Genomic DNA, 21,815 nt, shown 5'->3' with positions numbered 1-21,815 from the left:
AAAAATATGTTGAAATGTTTCACACTTTATGAAGGTGTAAGTCGGTTCTTTGTCATTCAATTAAATTGAGAGTTGGCTTTGATTTGTTTATAGTAAGAAAAACATTCTAATATAAAAAGATGAAATATACGGAGAAAATTACGTTATTCTAAAGAAATTCCTTTGCCGTAGCATATAATAATTTGTACACAGATTATTAAGACAAATGACTTTCTATAAATTTTAATGATTGAATGATGAAGGAAGGCAGATGGTTAAAATGACACTTTATGTTGCCCAATGAGAGCAAGTTTGAAAAGATACGTGTTATAAAATTAGCAATTGCTATCAGAGACATCAAATTTTCACTTTGAAAAATAGTTGAATATTTGAACAAATAATATGATTATTAAATACCTAAGACATCGATTACTTTAGATTCTAAACATTTTGATATATAAAAAAGGAACACCAATTCAAAATCCACCAAAACTTTCCCCCAGACAGAAGTTTTGTGTTTTAATGGTCGCCATGCTTATTTTTTGAAAGGATGTTCTTATCCCCCCATTATGTTGCCGAGATTTGACCATTTCTGACAAATGAACTGTTCTTGTTATAAAATTTAACTTACAGGGAAATAAATATAAAACTCAGAAAAATCTTAAATCTTTTGTGACAAAACGCTACCGGGGGGGGTCAGTGACCGCCAATATCACGTGATTCTGCAGCGCAAAGGTGGCTGATATGCATTAAAATCGGAGGGGACAATTTAAAATATAATCAACACTGAAACCAAATATTGTTTTTTTATGGATGTTGTTCAATTAGTTTGCGAACTTTTTGATCACCCCTGTTTGTAGGCAGAAAAAATGAATTTAATCAATCACTGCACTTTGCATTATACACTGCAACTAACTGCTTAATTTAAGTTTATATTGAAAAATCTTTTGCATTTTATGAATTTAATTTTTTAATTATACGGTGTATATTATTAATTGAAAAATTTGGAATACTTTTTGTAAAAATTTTGAATTGCTGCTTTTTAATGTTTGTCAAAATTTAATTTAGTTGTAAATCAAGACATTTTAAAATTTTTTTTTAATGAAACAAGACCCATGTCATGTTTAATTTACATTGGTTAAATATCTTAATATATGTTCGTCAATAACTCTTAGATGAAATAAGATTTTTAATATATTTTTTCGTGAAATGTTATTACAATATATACGTTGTGATATTATACCCAAACAAATTTACTTCAAATCTGTGTTTGCGCACCTTTAAAAGTTAAAAAAAATGTTACCACAAAAAAGTGATGACCTTTATTTGACAAGTATTTCATTATACTAAGATGCTTGAACATTATAAAACCTTTTCATAAGTTAAATGAATGCAAAATCAAAAAATATCCCCCTTCAAGGTAACAAAATATTTATTGAAATTACATAAATTAGATTTAAGGATTTAAATGTATAACAGGGCACTTCCGGTAAAAATGACGGCATTTGCCGATGAATGCCGATGTCGTAGCACTGTTTAAAGCCTTAACGAGGCCGATTTAATTTTTTCTGCCCTAGGGATTTTGATAATTTTTTGATAATTAATTTTTACTGTTATATTTATTGTTTTCAGATTAAAAAATCGAACGTTTACCACCCCGATTTCTTAAGGGGCCATCTCAAAAGTTGTCAAACTTTACATTGGACCCTATGGGAATTTGTTGGAAAAAGCAAAATAATGAAATTTTTTCCAATTTTTTGTACTTCTGCCCTAGGGATTTTTTTTTATTCAAGTAAATGAAAGTTAATGTAAAAAATTTCTGAATTGTGAAATTTCAAAAAGTTCACCATCTCGATTGGTCTAGTTAGTATTTACTAAGTTTATTTTTTCGAAACTAAATACCACTAAAACTACATATTACGGTGCAAATTCATATCTTTGCAGATGTTATTGGCACAAACAATTTATTCGGGAAAAATAACAATTTTTAGGAGCTATATGTTTTTTGGTAGTTATGTCATATTTTTAGATAATATTCATGAACGTCTTGAACATACAAGCGAGTCATGCGTCATTCTTTAGCGTCATGCATTGCTTACAAAATCCGATAATGGCGACGTTGTGACCATTTCAACGTTCTTTTTCCAATTACTGTCGTAAAATCACATTTCCAGATCAGCAGGAGTTACGAATAATGTTAATTTTGTATTAAAATTAAAATAATTTTCAAAGGTGTACTGTCACACAAATGACTGCATGGAATTAAAAGCTGCGCAATATGATGCGCACTCGAATTAATGGTGTTAAGAGTTATCGACCAATGTAAACAAGCATGGCTTTTTTTCAAACGGCTTGAAAAACGTGGATTATACATGTGAAAAGGAAAAAACTTAACAGAGGAAAGAACAAATGTTAAATTGATAGAAAACTTGATATAGTAGTTTTATTAGACAAATTGCTCAAAAACATTCTTTTCAAATAAAATACATATTTAGGGTTTTCCAAGTTCTAAAAAAGCACACAGCTTTCGATGTGTGAAGAATAATTTTTTGTCCCCAGCTTAAAAGGGGGGGATATTAATTTGGGTCTCCCGTCCGTCCGTCATTTGTCTGTCTGTAACGCTTTCGTTTCCACTCGAGAACCCTTTGAGCTTTCGCAATTAAATTTTATATCAACTTCCTATGGACTAGAGAACAACCCTATTGATTTTGAGATAAAAATAAAGGTCAAGGTCATAAATTCGCAAATTCTGTCTGATATAACACTGTCGTTTCCGCGCATATCGCGAAAACCCTTTTTAGTTTTTGCAATGAAATTTTACATAACAACTCCATGTCCCCAAGGAAACCCAATTTTTTTTTAGGTAAAATGGTCAAATTCAAGGTCGCAAATTTAGCTTCTCGGCGGACTTTATATTCTTACTACATTAGAACTGTTTAATAAAGGTTAAATTAGACACCATGCATTGTGTAAAATTTTGACAATAAAGTGAATATATAAATACATGTGTGTGACTTTATGTTTGCATATAAATTTCGCAAGTGTAAAGCAGTTCCGTGGTCTAGTGGATGTCTTGCTTTTCATGTGAGAGGTTCAACCCCAAACGATCCATTTTTTTCCCGTTTCCCTTTTTTTTTACTAAATGATATTATTCAGCATGTGAAATGAAAAAAATTATGAGGTCTGGCTTGTACGAACTATAAAATCACCATTACAGCGTGATAAATATTCCATTCTTCAACAATGCTTGTTATACATGTAATACCTTAAAACCTGATAAGTATTTTTGTGATTAATCCCTTTTTATCCTAAATAGGATGGGGTAATATTTCAATGAATGTAAATAATTAAGGAAATTTTTGAAAGTTTTGTGAATAGCTGTGGTATGAAAATTAAAGGACCTGCCAAATAATGCGGTTTTATGGAAGGTGCTGGCGCTTTTGAAAACAGTTCTTCATATACTTGCAAAGAATAAGTGTGAATTATGTATTGAACACTCATAAAACTAGGCCTTAATACCATAATATAACAAAATAAACTCAGGTTTGCATATATCGTTCGCCTTTATCTTCATATTTTATTACAATTTTCAAAGCCTCATTTAGTCGTTTAGAGTTTCCCTGATTATATTCTTATCTGTATGCATATACCTAAGGAATACCTGTCTATTGTTTGGTTTCATTATATGATCAATCAAGTGGCTTGCGTGATAATTTGTATAAATTTCAGGGCGTTTATGAATAAAATTATTACTCAAGCCAATTAATTTATCCATGTCACAAACCCAAAAATATCTGACAGTTATTTCTTATATTTTCATGCTCTTGATTCGGCAAATTCACGTGCACAGCCCTGCTTCTGTATCAATTTGTTTGTATTTTCTCCCCCTGTGATAACAAGTACCGGTAGATTTATTTTAATGGCGTGTTCGTTTCTTTAAAGTTCTAATGAAAGGACTAAAAATTGGGCACCTAGCTGAGACATGTAGCCCCGGCCTGAGAAAATTCGGACAGAAAAAGCTGCAGAGAGCTACAGTATAACCCAATCATTGTAAAAACCTTCGATTTACGAAAACGATTGTTTGTGTCATTTGGGTACTTTTTTTTTTTCTTAAAATTTCACCAGCTCTAAAAATGGTATTTAATAATTAATCGTACATTTAACTTCAACTCCTGATGATTTACTTACCTTTAACACTAAAATATTGCTTTTTGTGGTTACGGACGTCGAAAGGGAACTCTTTTAAACCGACATTACAAAACTATATACAGGGCTGTTTCCGACCGTTAAAAGGTACCGTAAATAAACTTTAATAAAGTATCACAAATAAGAGTTAAATATATGATTAATTATAGGATACAATTCTAAAAGCACGAGAAAGTTTCAACTACACGAAATAAATACCTAAAGTAGCAACAAAAAATCGTCGGCATAAATTGAAGGTTTTTACAACGCTTGGATCTGTAGTAGCTCTCTGCTTTATCTGTTTGAATTTTTCAAGACGAGAGCTACAGTTCTGCAGCATGTGCCCTTTTGTTAGCCACTAGCCAATTCTTGAAGCTCACTCATGTTTTTTTTGTTTTGTTGTTTAATATCCCTCTAGATAATAATTCACTCAATGGAGAAGCCACCATTTCCTGTGGAGGGCTGCAAAAATAAAAACCTATACTCAACACTCAGGGACATTGAGCAGTGAGGATTCTTTTGTGCCATTATCTACTGCGACATAGGACCTCCGATCAGTTTAAAATGTGTCATCCCAAAAGGATCCGTCTCCGTGTCCCGCAGTGGATTCTAATCGGCGAAGTAAGGATCAGCCCCTTACTCCGCGACTATAGAGCAGAGGCTCTAAAACCACTGCGCCTCGCGGGCACTCTTATCTTCAACCTCAGACTTCTCTCAGATCTCCATCAACCATCTTGAATGTTGTAAAAGGATTTTTGTGTGTATATTGAGGCTCTGCTTCATAACCGCTTTCCAATCAGAGGCACTAGGGTCTCTTGAACCCTCGATGAGAACAGCCGATGGAACACATTGAAATGTAATTTATAATTAAGTATCAATCTTGGAATAAAATTTATCAATAATTATCGGATACCATTCTAAGAGCGTAAAAAGCATTAACTACAAGAAATAATATCTGAAGTGAGCGACAAAAAATCGACGGGGTAAATCGAAGCTTTTTACAATGCTTGGTTATGTAGCTCTCTGCTTTATTTGTCCGAATGTTCTCAATCAGAGAGCTACAGTTCTGCAGCTATGCTCGTGTGTGTATGGTATTTCATAGGTAAATAATTTCAGTCTTTGTGAGATTTTTGTAAATTGTAGAGACTTTACGTTAAATATAATTTAATGTTAAAAGAAATATCAAAGAAAATTTTGACATAATTGAAAATCAATTTTTTTCTCTGCTCCCTTTCCTTTCAAAACGATACTACGTCACTTAGGTAACTTACTCAGCATATTAAATTAACTCCGTCAGTTTTGTATATGAAAATATCATTAATCAGAGTTATTGCTCCTCGAATACCTACTGAAGTTTTTTAATCCTGAATTCCTTTGAACAGTCCCGCCTTGAAGCATGCTCACATTTCCTTTGGCTCTTATATTTTAGCATTATTAAGTATCCATTTGCATTAAAAAAATTCTTTTAAAACCCGAATGATTATTTCTTGCTCAAAAGATACTTGTAAATTAATTAAACGCATAATTTCAAACTAAGGAAGATTTTAATGCAGTAAAGAAATTATATGCAACACATAACGTACATTTATTAGCAGAAATAACGAGTTGCAATTCTGGCATTTTTAAAAAAAAATCTAGGGTACATGTATTCATAGGAGTCCGCATTTATAGCTCTCTCCTACCAGAATGGAAGAGAATCGTACATTTTGGCTGTGGTTTATGACGATGCATCAGAGGTTACTGGACTTCTTTCTCTCTCACATTCTTTTTAAATTAAGTACTGAATCTTTTATGAATAGTTGCTAAATTTGCCTCTTCCTAAAATGTCATTAATTTAATTCATTAAAACACTTGGCTATTAACAAACCATCTTATATTTTACAATTTCACAAAAAAATATTAGAAGTATTTATAAGATGAAAGTTTTCCCATTTCTCAACAAGTATCTAAGATGTAGTAAGACCAAAAAAAATCTGATATTTCTATTTCTCTAACTTATTTTTTAGTTCTCTGCTGGCAGTATGTAAAATAATTCTGAGTTGGATAGGTAAATGGAGAAAGGAAAGGTTTCTGTCATTTAAAAGATGAAGAAAGAAAAAAAGTAGCATTTCCTGAATTTAACGACAACCTTTTATTACATGCTATTAATTTTTATGACTTACCCCCAAATAGATTGTCATATTGTGATTGCTTCTAATAAAATATTGAATGCTCATTACACAAGGCGTTATGTGAGAGTTACTCCTGCAAGTTAATAATTATTTAACATGAAATAACGATTTTACGAGGACAACACCTTGTAATGATCTTCTGAATAAAGAATTAAATTTTATGACATGTTTCATAAAAATTCCAATTTCCAATTTTTTAAAAAAATTTTCTAAAAAATAAAAAGATTACCTTCTCATGAACTACCATGGGATGAGCAAGAAAATTTGCATTTTTATAAGATTGAGGTAAAAATAAAATATTGAATCTTTTTTTTATAAAAAAAGATCGCATAATGAAAAAAAAATATGTGCCAAGTCATGATCTGCAGCAGAAAAATAATGTTCAAATAAGATACGAACTAAAACGCCATGTTACAAGGCACTTTGAAAAATTATGCAATTTGAATTTTCTCAAAATGCCTTAAATGGACAACGTTAATAACACTTTGATAAAAAATATATTTCTTTTCAAAGCGCAAAATGTACTGCATTTAATCGCAAAATTATTGCATTTAAACATAACAGATTGCGTTTAAATGCAAGGTCAACATTGATTATTATTGTGATTAAGAGCAGTGGATTGTGTTTAAACGCAATATATTGTAATTATTGCGATTAAACACAATAAGAATATTTCTTTCTCTAAACTGGCCTTAATTCCGTATTTAACGCCCTTGAAAATTTTCAAAGTGTGTTAATTTTGTCCCAATTTTAACGCACGTTGTATTTTTTTCCAAAGCGCATAATATTTAATGTACAACACTTCACACCTGTATATATATATATATATACGGATGGAAATTTATATAAAGCACTAAAAATGACCAACGACACGAACAATAAAAATTGACAATTTTTATTGTTCGTGTCGTTGGTCATTTTTAGTGCTTTATATATATATATATATATATATATATATATATATATATATATATATATATATATATATATTTTATATATATATAAATTTTTCATGGAGCCCTTACGCGCTTCATATAAAATATATCTGCGTAAAGCGTGTCATTTCATGTCGTCAAGAATTCTCAGAAATCATATTCATCTCTTAAAAATCCAGGATTTGTTTTGATCACGAGAGAATGTACATCGTTCCAGGAAATATAACTAATATGATTTATTTATCCTCTTTAAAAGAGCACTGGGTGTATGAGAACATAGGACAACATATTCATTTATCTCTTATATAAAGCAAATGCTTTACTGAAGCCTTGTATAAGTATATATATATACATAATTTACAACAGGATTATAGATCTAAAGCTGTCAATGCCACATCTAGCTATAAATTCAAACACCGTAAATTACAATGAATCAGCAATGAAATATTTAAACAATTCACAGTGATATATAAACCTTTGGAAATGAAAAATACTGGATAGAGAAATAAAATGAGTTCTAGCGTAAAATTCAATTCTTTTGACGATAGATATGTCCACACAACTGATGAGCAACCAACGATTATTGCTGTCTCATCTGGAATAGCAACCAAAAAGATTGCATTAATCTTTGGTGCTATTGTCGTTGTTGGAATCATTGCTACAGTTGGGGTTGTTCTTGGTGTCGTTATTCTGAAGAAAGGTAATAATATGAAATATGTAATACATACTTTTCATCATATACAACGTAAATATTTATCAACGCTCATTTCAATTTGGATGATTTTATGGAAATGTTACATCTAAAATAAATCAAAGTTTTCATGTATATACAAAAAATATTTAATATTTTAAATAAATAAATAGAAAAACAAATCATTCATAGTTGATAATACTCGAAAAATCATTTGCAAATTATGTGTTTATATTAATATAAAAATATGTATATATAATAATATCAACTTGTGCAGAGGACCGCTTAGCTAGGGTTTTATACTAAGGGTAATATGTTCCCAGATTTTCCTGGATTAACTATATATTTATCAAGGTCTCCTGGCGGATTTGATCGATTGACAGGGATCGATGCTTACTCCTCCTAAGGAACTCATTCCTCCTGTCATGTTTCCACTGGTCTGGGTGCTTGTCTTGTCTAAGATCCATATGATCTACAGGATTTCTGTGATTGGTTTCTGTCCATCTATTCTGTCCGTCTATTCGTTCTTCCGTCTTTATCTGTGTTTCTGTATGTCTGTAATACTTTAGTTTCCTGGCAATTTCCCGAAAAGCCTTTGAGCTTTTGCAATGACATAAAAAAATAAACTAACGCGCTATGACCTGTGGAAGACCTCTTTTGATTTTAAGGTCAAAAGTCAAAGTCTTAAATAAAAAAAAATATTTTACATTTTCGTTTCCAAGCGTTTTTTCGAGAAGCCTTTATCAGTGTCGTAAATTTATATATTCGTGTGTGTAGAAACTTTTTATATTCGGGCGATATCTCAAGAAGGCTTTGAGTTTTGGCAATTTAGATTTATACCATAACTTTTGATGACCCCACCCGCCTTTCTTTAAGTGCCTTCCCTCGAACCCTCCCTAGATCCGGGCATGCTCTTCTTTTCTCCTTAATCGGGGCCACAAATTCTCTGAATAAGTATCGTCAAAATCTTGTTTGAATACGTTCAACAAAGAAGATATGGACACTTTACTAAGATTTTCTTAAAATTTGCTATACCTACAATTAATCATTCATAAATTTTTAAGGCACTCATTCTTTAAAGCTGTATATATACAAGTTGTGTTTTCGTTTATGTGCACATCTATACTTTGTTGATGCATAAGTGAAACTCGAGTTACATTTTTCAAGAAAATATTTTACTCATGAGTACTTAAAGAAATTTCTTGTGTTCATATTACGAATAATATGTAATAATTACCGGTACGTGTGTATATCTAATTGTATATTATTTTCGTTCTGAAGACAATAAAGGAAATGACCAGCCACCCGCAGTTATAAACGGTAAATATACATTTACTACTAACTCTTCAATTGAATTCCTGTGTGAATTCACACAAAACAGTGTTTATTTTTTCCGTGTATAAAAAGTTGAGATACATGTATTAGATAATTTGCATATTCTGATTAAGAATAAAAAATACATGTAGATATTTGAAATATATTTAAACATAAGACATACAATTTTCTTTTAAGGACCAGTAGATGGGAAATGGACTTACTGGGATTCGTGGTCAGATTGCACTGTTACATGCAGCGGGGGAACACAAAGGCGCACCCGTAGCTGTACTTCTCCCCCACCTATGTTTGGAGGGAAGTCCTGTGTAGGAAATTCAGAAGAAATCAGACAATGCTCAACTTGGAATTGTCCAGGTAAGTATGGAGGGCCAAAACTTTTCAAAACTTTTCTAAACAAACTACTAAAAATAAGAATCACTGTTTTGATTTTTTTATACTGAAAGTCACATTCTTTAAAAGGCCTTGCGTCCTGCTCAGAGCAGGTGAAACATTCTTTTTTATTTTCAGGATGTTGGTTTTATTTTTCAAAATAGGATAGAAATCATGACTTTTGAGGTATTCAATAGATGTTTAATTTTGCTTATTTTTCATGAATATGAAATCCTTAATTTCTTTGTTTTGCGGAGATTCTATTTGAAAAAAAGATCTTATTTTGAAAAAAAGTTAAAAAAAAGAATAGAATCACAGATTTCAGTACCTCATCTTTTCCTATAACAGGAATAGGACTATTCATAGGAGTAACTAGTTATTATGAATTATTCAATCAACAATACATCCATTTAATGGTAATTAAACAGATGTTCGATAAAAAAGTTATATTGTTATTCTAAACATTTTTTTGTCCTGTTGCACGAAAGATACAGAGCTTAAAAAAAAAATATAAATTGCCATTACTTGCATGTTCTAGACTAGTCATTCAAATAATTATTTTACTTCTTTTTCTGAAGAAATTTACAGATTTTAAATTTACCAAAAACTCATCTTTAGCTGGTATTTTCCCTACTTTTTCTAAAGTATTTCTTTCTCTGAACTGGCTTAAATTGCAACGTGCTACCGTTACAGGCAACACAATTCACAGGAGTTCTGGTTGGTAAAAGGGCAAATAAAGCAGAATTCCCTTTCACTCAAAATAATTCAATTTTAAAACTCTATTCAATTTGTGAATATATAATTTTCAGATTATTTTAAGGTTCATAATCTATACAGGCAACTAAGCCACATATGATTCTCATATGAGAATCATATGATTCTCATATGATTGTTTCATATGAGAATCATAGAAAAAGGGCATCATATGTGAATCATATGAAGCAAATCATATGATTTACATATGATCCACATATGTGAATCATATGAAAATAACTACATATGATTTTCATATGAATGATTTAAGTGTGTTTCAAGCCATTTACATATGAGAATCATATGAAAATGGCATCATATGTAAATCATATGAAACACGTATGTGTGATTCAAGCCATTTACATATGAGAATCATATCAAAAGGGCATCATATGTATTCATATGAAACACTTATGTGTGTTCTCTTTCAATATTTTTCACATTCTTGTACACATTTAAAATTCTGATATTTATGCTTTAGATGAAAATTCATGACATTACAATAATCTATCTTCATTGGTTAAATATTTTTAAATATCTTATTATGCTTACACAACTTTATTGATAAAATTATTTTCATGAAGAGAAATAACTTATTTTTCACAGTGTACATTCTAAACAAGAAAAGATACAAACAAGTCAGTAGAATTTGTCGATACATGTATTTAACATACTTTAAAATGAGTACAAATTATATGATTCAGCAAAAGGATTAAGTAGTTAAACATGTATACATTTACAAATGAATATGATAATAAGGTCATGTACTTGTATAAAAATACCATATGACATGAAAGTGTCCACAGCAAAATTGAAATATCAGCAATAACATTTGTCATGTATTCTCTATTGTAAATTTATGAAAAATCAAGTTATTTGATATTCCAGCATACAAATAAGAATGGGAAATCTTTACAGGTCAAATTCAGACGAGATTGCATACATCCTCCCAATTTCATAATTATTCCATATATTTTCTTTCTTTTCCTTCTGTATCTTTCAATTTTTTCAGTTGTCCTCCCTCTGATCTACCATGACCATTTTGAACTCTCTTTGAACTGTACCAAAAATGCAAATCCACCAGTTCTCCCCTTCCTGAACAATTTCTTTGTGGCACAGAATGGTCTCTACAAAAATTTCAAAAATAAAAATAAAATAATTCTTAAATTATTACAAAATCAATTCTACAAGTTATATTACAGTAACTTATCATTAGCAAACAAATGTATTCCCAATTCACTGACACAGATATGATACGAGATCAAACTAATGTTAAATATTTTATACTAGGTGTTTTGTGAAATCCAATGATGTAATTTGCAAGACACTGTTGGAAGATATGCTTCATAATAAAATTATAAAAAGAATTTTTTTTTTTTTTTTTTTGACAATTGAATCGAATTTTGCAAGACAACTACACTATTGGAAGATATGCTTCATATTAAAATCATCAAAAGCAAATAGTATTATTCATGTATTAATTCAAATTGCCAAAAATTAAGAAGATTCTGACACAAATATATTACTTTTGGACAAAACAAGTACAGACAAGTAGATATAGGCAAAAAACAGACTTTGTGATTCCCGGGTATCCCAAACTTTGTTGGGAAGAGTATGTATAACACAGTCTATTAAACACTAAACAGTGTGTATTTACCTCAACTTTGAAGCAAGCCTTGGATCTTTGGATTTTTTCCCTATGAAAGGCTGACTGTATATTGAACCTGTAAAACAAATATTCGCACAGTAGATATTTTCTAAGCATTTATAACTAAAACTTAAACAACAAAAAAAGAGAGAGTACAAGTTTGTAGGTTAAATATCTTACATTTTGCCTGAAACTAAGTTCTCTATAGTGTTGGAATTTTTTTTTTATAAATGTCAGTCAATGAATACATAGACGTAAATATTTAATGGATTAGCTGTCTGATGTACTTTCAACACATACACATGTATTTGTACCTTGAAAGTTGCTACTGTTATATTATTAATTTTTTGCTAAAAAAATTCAATTTACCCCCTGAAGTTATTGTACAGTTTCATAGCTTTTAAAGCCAGCAAATTTTATTCATACTTACCATATTTTATAAGTGCATTGGATTAAAAAAAATTTCATATTATGTAGAATAAAACTTCTCTATCATTGAGTTGAAATTATTTAATTTTGATGAAGCCGTGCAAACAATGTAGAATTATAAAGGAACAAAAAGAAATTATCAAGAAATATTTTGTCATAAAGGAGTCATTACAGATACACACTTTGATTTTTTATTGCAAGTCTTTTTTTTTACCTTTAATATTGTGATGATGCAATCGTCTGTCAAAATCGGCTTTGGATCAATCGCCAGTCTTATCAGCTTTGGGCTTCTTGGACTTAAAGCTATCGTGCAAAGTCTTAAACCTATTATACGCAACGAGCAAAGCGGTGTCCGCCATATTTCTCTACTCTGCGATAGTTACATGAATTCCAAATATATGTGATCAATCGCGGTCACGGGCTATTTCACACGCTTACAGAAGGCCTAGTGTGTACACTAAACCCCCCCCCCCCCCATACACGTCAAACTTGTACTGTCTGCCGCTAATTTTTAGAAAATAAATACTTTATGATGAGAGGAAATAATTACAAAAAATATTTTTCACAAAATAAGTACGTAAATAAAAAATTAGAAAAAAGTAAAATGTTAGTCATATGAAAGTAAAAGATTTCCGCTAAAATCTATGCAAAAGCTTTTTACATTGCTTACCAGATGCCGACAGTACAAGCTTGATCAGTTGAACGAAAAGTCAAACAAAAATTATAAAAGTTTAGCAATATTTATCCAAAGATTTGCCTTTCGCATACTCCATTAGTGCACACACCCTGTCCCGGTAAACAAAACTGATATTTCAAACCGGACCGTCCAGTTTTCTATAAATAGGATCTACTCATACTTCGGTGTTTTCTAGGGACCTGTTATTATTTTATCCTGCGTTTTTGAATGTCATACAATCTACAATATATATCTGTAAACTGGTGGTCTTTTTCGACACAACCCAAACAATTGTACACACTTTAGACGCAAATCCACGTTAGGGTAACAAAAATGTTTTTTTTTAAACTAAAATACTATAAATAGAATAAAAAGCAAACATACCAAATGCTCAAGGAAAAAAGAAATCTGCATGCTTATGAAATTTTATATTCATTCTATGATTTGAAAAGCAAATCAATTATTTGCCTACACTGGTTATACAGTAAATCAAATTCTTCATCAGGAAGAGGAGGTGGAAATTTACTAAGGAAACATGTAATACATACAAATAAATATTTTGATATATACTATCAGTGATTTATATTCTGTAATTACCGAGTATTTTCCTGCGAATACCTTCCATTCTACTTCGGTACGGAAGATAACATTTTAAGACCTACATCAATGGAAACAAAAATGCTTTGGTTTCTCAAATTCTTGCATTAATAAATAAAACAAATATCAAAATGTAAAGAGACCCCCCCTCTTTTTTTCTCTCTCTCTCTCTCAGTTTCGCCCCTATTTATAAGAAGTTAGGTGGTCTAAAACAGTAATAGGGGAATACCAGGCCAAAGACCAACAGTGCTAAACGTTGAAAAACAATAAGTGGATATTTATTGTGCACAAAAAATGGTTTGCTTTTGTTTTGTTTTTGTTTTTTTTATTTTTGTTTTCTTACATAATCTAAATTTTACACCATTCACAACAGAACTGCATGTGCAAGTCATGCATCAACCTAATTATGACAGTATACAGGGGCGAATCCAGCCATTTTTGAAAGGGGGGTTCCAGGGTTGTGCCCCTCAACCCCCCTCCCCCCTTAAGGAAAGATTCACACACATTTGGAAGGATTTAATGTTGTGGTAATAATAATTTTATTTTAAGTCCATTTTTTCTTTGAAAAGGTACTGTACCCCAGTTCAAATAAAAAAAAACCAAACACATTTTAAAAACTACCGATGCCTTAAAATTGAATGGATTTGCAGCATTTCCGAAGAGTACAAAGAATTTATTTTCTTTTTAGAATTTTAAAAACTTTTTTGGGGTGGGGTAGAGGTGGGTTTAGCAAGGAGTTACAAGTTAGTCCCTTCAAAAGATATATAATCAAAAACGGTACATACATGCATATAGCCAACACAGCCACAGATCGCGGGAATCTAATTTCAAATTAAACCTCGCATGTTACATATCCAATATAATATATACAGATATATAAAAATAAGTAGAATATTTTCTACCATTCTCTCATAAAAAAGTAATGGTGAAGGTGAATGGAGGAAACTAAATTGTGAGAATCTATCTATTCAATACATACATGTAAAGTTAGACTACAAACATTTATTCTCGGAAAACGCTTTACCCCTTCTCTCTTTCTTTCTCCCTCTCTCCACTTGGCAAAAAAATAATGGGGGAGGGGGTTCCAACCCCCGGACCCCCTCTCTCTGGATCAGCCAATGAGTATAATTACATGTAAATGTTACCCAATTTTCGATGGACTCAATATATCAGGCCCAGAAGGGCTATAAACAACAGTTTGGGGAATTGTTCGTTGTGGGCGTAGTAAATGTGCTAGGAGAACACGGTTAGGAAATTGTTTAGGTGGTAGCATAGTTTATATAACGGAGAAATAAATGGAAAAAGTGCGTTTTTTGTGCACAGTAAGCTTCCTGGACGGACATTCTTATTTTTTCAGCTGCATTCCAGCGAGCTACAGATCGTAGCTAATATATATACCGGTTAAGATGTTTGAGACACAACTTGACATAACATTATGTTCGGAAAAAGCAAAGATTCTTTTTTTCTTTTTTATTCTAAGAGACAACATAAATCTAGATAGGAAATAAAATATTGCATTTTTATGTAAAAGGGGGGGGGGGGGTTGGGGAAACAGTGAATTGAAAAGTTTCCGTGAAAATGTACACAATGACTTATATAATTTTTTCAAAATTCTACACCTATTTTTCTTCTGACCGGCAAGAACGTGGATCAGTTCATTTGTACGCAAAATTGTACATAAATAGCTCATTTCCATTAATATTGTAATTTCATTTTCCTGGGTTCAGAATACATTGTATATTATTTCACGCTACAAAGTTTTTAAAACTGATGACTTAAATATTTGAACACCCTCTAATTTTTGGATGACAGTTTATGCATGACAATTTAAATCGTTTACTGATAATTTTTTTTCACAAAACCCTTCTCATTTAAGACTTGAAAGAAAATAAGTTTTTATATAAAAATTCTTGAAAATGTACACAAGAACATGCACATTTTAAAATATATTTAATTATATACAAATTTCTACAGCCTAGGGTTTCCGATTTCTGACCGGCAAGTTTCAAAGTGACATAGTTCAACCCAGGTTCAAACTTTAAAACTGTATATAAGTACTTCTCATTTCTATTAATATTATAATTTCATTTTCCTGGGTTCAGAATTACATTGTATAATTATTTACGCTACATTTGTTTTTAAAACTGATGACTTGCTATATATTTGATACACCCTCTATAAACCGCTTTTGATATTGATGCAGGTTATGCATTAGAAAAGTCCATGCCCATGGACAATTAAAATCGTTTACTGATACTTTTTACCAAATAACAAATAAGCCCGAGTTGCCACGAGCAGAAAACCCCTTCTTATTTAAGACTTGGAAGAAAATTAATATCTTATTTTATATAAAAATTCTTGAATAGGTAGATTTGATATACACAAGAACATGCACATTTTAAAATCACTTTTATTATATACACATGTCATCTCCGCTAGCCTAGGGTTTCCGATCCGAAAGCTACTCTACTTGCTTTCGGATTGGAAGCCCTTGGCTTAAGATGAAAATATTCACTCAAATCCCAGGTTCAAACTTTTACGGAAAATGATTTCTACCAACTGTATTGTTCTTATGTTATATTTAGCATTTAAACCCCCCCCCCCCTTTTCAGGAATAATATTGTTGGCGAGGAATTTATAAACAAATAAACATAACTGCAGATAAAATGGGTCATTCTAAACCCGAATTCTACGTTATCGAAAAAATTAAATTCTGCATCATTGTCTAAGGTTAAAATTTCGTTTATAGTTCTGATTTCCATATCCGATGTTTTATCATTGTATTCCCTTTTATGTCAAGGGAAAGTTTATTCCATATCTGCATAAGCCTTGGAATGGACAGGGGGACAAGGGGTTTTAGCCCCCCCCCCCCCCATTTTTGCAAATACAGGCATAATATAGGGATGGGATATTACTGAAGTTTACCTTTTTTTGTTTGTTTAACCACCCCCCCCCCATTTCAATTTGCTTAGGACCCCTGTGTCCTGTATTCATGCATGAATATTGTGTACGTTTGAGAGAGAGAGAGAGAGAAAGAAAGAGAAGAAGAAGAAAAAGAAAATATTTGGTTATAAAATATATTAACTTTTATAAAGAATATACAGTTCAAAATGTTTCATTCAATATATTTAGAGTATTTTTATCTGGGTAATATTTTCCCAGATAATAACTGATCCCCGAACGGTCAACGAGGTATGAAGAGATCGTTACTATTTTTAGAAAACTGGACTGGCCGGTTTCACAGATAACTGTTGTTTTCATGTCGCAGGGCGTATACAGGATGTGTTGATGTAGGCGCTGAAAGAAAACTTGGGAAAGAATTTCAATACTTTTACTTTTATAACTCTTGTTTTTACTTATCGCATGATCCATGATCAAGCTTGTACTGTCTTGCGTCTGGTAAGCATTGTAATACGTTGTTTTAGAAATGTATTTTTCATAAGCAAAAATTCACGTGCTTGTAAAATTGTAACATTGATTTTTTATGAATTTATTATTTATTATCATTATTATTTTTAATGCATTCAAAAATTTGTATTGTATTAGTTTCTGAAACTTAGCGGAAGACAGTACAAGTTTGACATATTTTGGGGGGTTTAGTGTACACACTAGGCCTTCTGTGAGCGTGTGCAATAGCCCGTGACCGCGATTGATCACATATATTTGGAATTGTAACTATCGCAGAGTAGAGAAATATGGCGGACACCGCTTTGCTCGTTGCGTATAATAGGTTTAAGACTTTGCACGATAGCTTTAATAAAAAAGCAGCACTTTGACACTGAACTCAAGTTGTTGAACATGTTGAATGCATCTATATGAAAGTAAGAAAGAATCGACTTGATACCGATCTCAACATGCAAGAACGACAAACTGCTATATAAGGTTTTCTACTTTCACTTTCAAATCAGTACGTAACAAAAAGTCAAAACAAAAAAGAAAACAAAGTAATGCCTTTAGGCTAACATGTAGGCCTACATTGTAATGTTTACATCCATTCAGAAACAAATTTATCCAAATTTACTTACAGATTACTAACGTTATGTAGGTTTACGAAATGCATTAATTTAACAATTACAAGTAATGAGAGTGCTATAGTAATAAGTTTATACAACCTGTACCGTAATGAAAGGATATTTAAATTTTTTCCAACACCCAGCACTTCTGCTGCAGCAGTGACGTCAAACACGACGTACAATTTCATCCGATAGAAGTCAAAACCGGTCTGGGAAAAATACGGTTTACTGAAGTAATAAACCAAACCCAAAAGATTTGAAATAAAAAGAAATTAATTTTTTATTGATCAATTTTGTCCCGGATATGCATTTTTACAGAAAAAGAAAATTGTGAAAGTTTTTTTTTATAAGGGAAAAAGGGGAGGGGGTGTTAAACAGAGTAGAACTTTAAGTGATATTGCTGACAAATTCTTTTGAATTGATCTACATTTAAATTACTATTGAGATATATTATTAAAATTGTAATTTTACTTAAGTATACCAAGGGCAAATTAGTGAACACTGTTTCATATGATTCTCATATGACCACTGTTTCATGTGATTCTCATATGATCTCTGTCAAAATAATCGTATGATTTTTACCTGAGTATAACAAGGACAAAGTAGTGAATATGGTTTCATATGATTCTCATATGATCAGTTTCATATGATTCTCATATGATCACTGCCAAAATGATTCTCTTATGTAGAACCTTTCATATGAGAATCATATGTATATTACTTCATATGATTAACATATGTATGATCATATGATTCTCATATGATTAGCCACATATTATTCTTATATGATTGTATATACGAGGGTTGATCCAAAAGCAATGTCACAGTGTCCATATCTTTTATATTTGGCGCCATATTATCTAATATTATATACCAGAAGATGCACAAATAGAAATCTAATTAAAATTGAAATTTTGATTCAATAATGTTTAACTGAATTTATTTTATAGGTATTTAAAACATAGAACATAGGGGGTGCCACCGCGTCACAACCGAAGGTCACAAATTAAAGTGTACTTTTTTAGAATAAAAAAGACAAACACATTAAAAAGCATATTTTAATTAGTTTAAGTTTAGTTTAGTTTAAGAAGTATTTTATTCATAATATACAAAGAGTACAATGTGAATATGGATTGAAGCATATTTTAAAAGCGACGAATCAAAAAATATTTTTAAAGACAAAACTTTACATCATTTTCTGGTTTTAAGTTGAATATTATGACTTAATTGCTATTTTTAAAAAAAAAAAAAAAAAAAAAACATCATTGTTTTACTCCGGTGCATTGAAAAAGGGAAATGTCGAAATGGACAAAAAAGCCAAAACAAATAGTAATGCATTTTGCTTCAAAATGGAGAAATCCCCAGTAGAGACGGTTACGTTGATTCACAAGACTCATATCACAGAGGAAAGAATATAAATACTTGTTTAGATGGTTTCAGCGATTTCGGGTAGGCAATGAGTCATTGAATGCTCAACAGATGACAAAAAAAACCGAAAGATGGGAGGACGGACGGAAACGTTCTTTGGTGTGTGACGTTGTCAAAAAAGACAGGTGGTTAGAGCAATATGTGAAATTTTAAGTTTGTCTTATACTACTGTTCAAATAATTTTGACAGAAGAATTAATTATGGAAAGAGTGAGTTTACGATGGGTACCAATTAAGGTTACTTTAAGAAAGTGAAATTTGTGAACGTGTTCGTGGATCGCAAATATGCTTTTAATGAAACGAAGGGAAGTGTCTAAATGTGCATGACGGCACGTATCCGTCATATAACGTTATTTAGGTGCGGCGACTACCATAATCGCACGTTGTATAAAATCCGATATTTTGAAAAGTATGAATCATGTTGAATTGAAATTTTTAGGTCTGATTTGAAATAAATGAAGATTTCATCATTAATAATTTTACTGTTTTACGTAGACGGGTAGGGATTTTATCGATGTTGTGACATTGCTTTTGGATTAACCCTCGTACATATGATTCTCATATGATCCACATATGATCTTCATATGAAAGGCATTGCATATGTGGATCATATGTGACTAAATTGCCTATGTATGGCTGTCCATTATTCCCGAGACACGTCAAAAATAAAATTTATGAAGTACTAGTATATGAACGCCACCATAAATTCATTTAAAAAAAATCTCACATAAAGTTATTTCGAACTCCTTTCTACACATGAGAAAAAAGAGCTCATTTTTGTCTGCAGGTTACTATTACCTTTTCACATAAAGGTATGATAATAAGAATTAATTTACATATCATTACAGACTTAATAATCATCATTTTATTACCATAGTTAAAAAAAGACTTTAAAGTAAGTCACTGCACCATGCTAAAATAATGGAAGGCATGTGCCGGAAAAAGTTCACAGAACATTTTCTTCAAGAACTCTGTGAAGCTTATTGAGGAGAAAAAAAGAAATATTTTATTGAATTTTGATAAGAAAGAAAAATAAGTATAATTTTACAGAATAATTTCAGATTGTGCCAGGACGTGTCCTAATGGCGGAAGCCTCAGTCATAACTGTGAAATATGTGAATGCCCTTCATCAACGATCATTGGCAGGGTGACGGACCGCACCAACTTTACACTTGAAGGGGTTGAAATATTCTTGTCCTACCGTCCATGGAGTCCTATTGCTACAACAAATGTTCGTGGTGTATACACTGTATCAAATATATGTTTCAACTCTACTTCCATCTTTGCAAAGAAAGGTGGTTTTTCAATAGTATATGTTACTCCAAGGAGACTGAATGCGACTCACTGGGAAGCAAATTTTGAAATAAGAAAATTAGGTTTGTATTTTTATGTATTATACTTGTGCATGCAAAGGAGATAACCTTATCTAATGAGAATCAAGTTGGAAAAGTGAAGAAAAAATTAAAAGGATGCCATCTTAAAATTCTCAAAAAATGCTCGAAAATTCAGAAAAGAGGAACAAATTTTCTCCGTGTTCTCTTATTTTTAAATGTTGGAAATAATGAGAAAAAGACGTGACAAGTTTGAAAATATTCATTTCCGGAATACAACTGTGAAATCTCCATTTTCAAGTTCCTCTAATGATACTTAAAACATTTTCCCTTATTTATCTGTAGGTCAAGGCATTTTCATCAAAGTAAGATTATCCTGTGATATGCAAATTTATTGATTTTAACTTTTTACGTATGAATGTGAAAATTGGTCACATTTTAAGTAATTATATGTATTGTATTTTAAAAGAGTCGAACTTTATTTTTAAATAAACTTGGATCTCTGTAAAGATTTAATTGTGTACCGGAATGCCGTTATGAAGGCATTGCATTGAATATTTTGTTGCTCACTTTTGTAAGCATAAACATTTCATCTTCAGAAAAACCTTGGATTTCCCGAAAGCCTGTTCCCAAAATCCGATTTGTTGGACAATCAGCCACGTTTTGCTGTCAGGCAAACGGTTTCCCCTTACCCCAAGACTTTTTATGGTGCACTTTTTTGATGAGATTTTGTCTGTAAAGAAACTTTTTGAATTAATTCTAAGAATTATTGAAAGTGCAGAAATTTTGGAAAAATCTTTATCTAAATTTAGGTTCAAAGATGATAACTTATTGCCAGGAATGGGAACAAATGGAAATTTGGTTGTTAGTTCCATTCAGAAATCAGACGCTGGGGCATACTATTGTAAGGCTACCACGGAAGCAGGATCAGTAACATCTGAACGCGTAACCTTAGATGTAAGAGGTATGAACTTGTATGATTTACACGTTTTCAACAAATTTTGATTTAATAAAAATAATTTGATAATTGATTTTCTCAGCGCAGTATTTGCAGAAAAGAAGTTTTTACCAATTGCGAACTAAAATTTCTCTTCGCCTAACACGTGAATTGGAATTTGGATTAAGTATTCATAATAATTATTAAAAAGAAAAAACAATATGCTTTTATTGGTTTCTAGAAGTGAAAACAATATTGGTGACGGAAAAGACAAGAGAGAAATTGCATTTTAAACAAGGAAAAAAATGTAATTTTCCTTAAACAAATAACAAAGAACTC

General features: G+C 31.4%; 1 protein-coding gene and 1 long non-coding RNA gene across 2 annotated transcripts; one reads left to right on the top strand and one right to left on the bottom strand.

Annotated features, from left to right (window-relative positions):
• Nucleotides 1-9,528: 9,528 nt before the first annotated feature.
• LOC134237339 (cartilage intermediate layer protein 2-like) lies at nucleotides 9,529-21,278 on the top strand. The gene is made up of 3 exons (XM_062719443.1): nucleotides 9,529-9,650; nucleotides 20,270-20,584; nucleotides 21,139-21,278. Exons 1-3 carry the CDS (start codon nucleotides 9,581-9,583, stop codon nucleotides 21,276-21,278), a joined length of 525 nt encoding a protein of 174 aa, XP_062575427.1. The 5' UTR covers nucleotides 9,529-9,580.
• LOC134237340 (uncharacterized) lies at nucleotides 11,082-12,796 on the bottom strand. Its single transcript, XR_009985813.1, has 3 exons — nucleotides 12,710-12,796; nucleotides 12,076-12,142; nucleotides 11,082-11,545 (listed from the first exon to the last, which is right to left on the bottom strand). It is a non-coding gene; the product is annotated as an uncharacterized LOC134237340 (long non-coding RNA).
• Nucleotides 21,279-21,815: the final 537 nt, after the last annotated feature.

The sequence above is a fragment of the Saccostrea cucullata genome, unplaced genomic scaffold, assembly GCF_032062105.1.
Source record: "Saccostrea cucullata isolate Sc308-1 unplaced genomic scaffold, CSIRO_AGI_Scuc_v1 ctg3332, whole genome shotgun sequence".
NCBI lineage: Eukaryota > Metazoa > Mollusca > Bivalvia > Ostreida > Ostreidae > Saccostrea > Saccostrea cuccullata.
The sequence above is the reverse complement of the archived record's forward strand: the minus strand, read 5'-3'. Positions and strand labels throughout refer to the sequence as shown.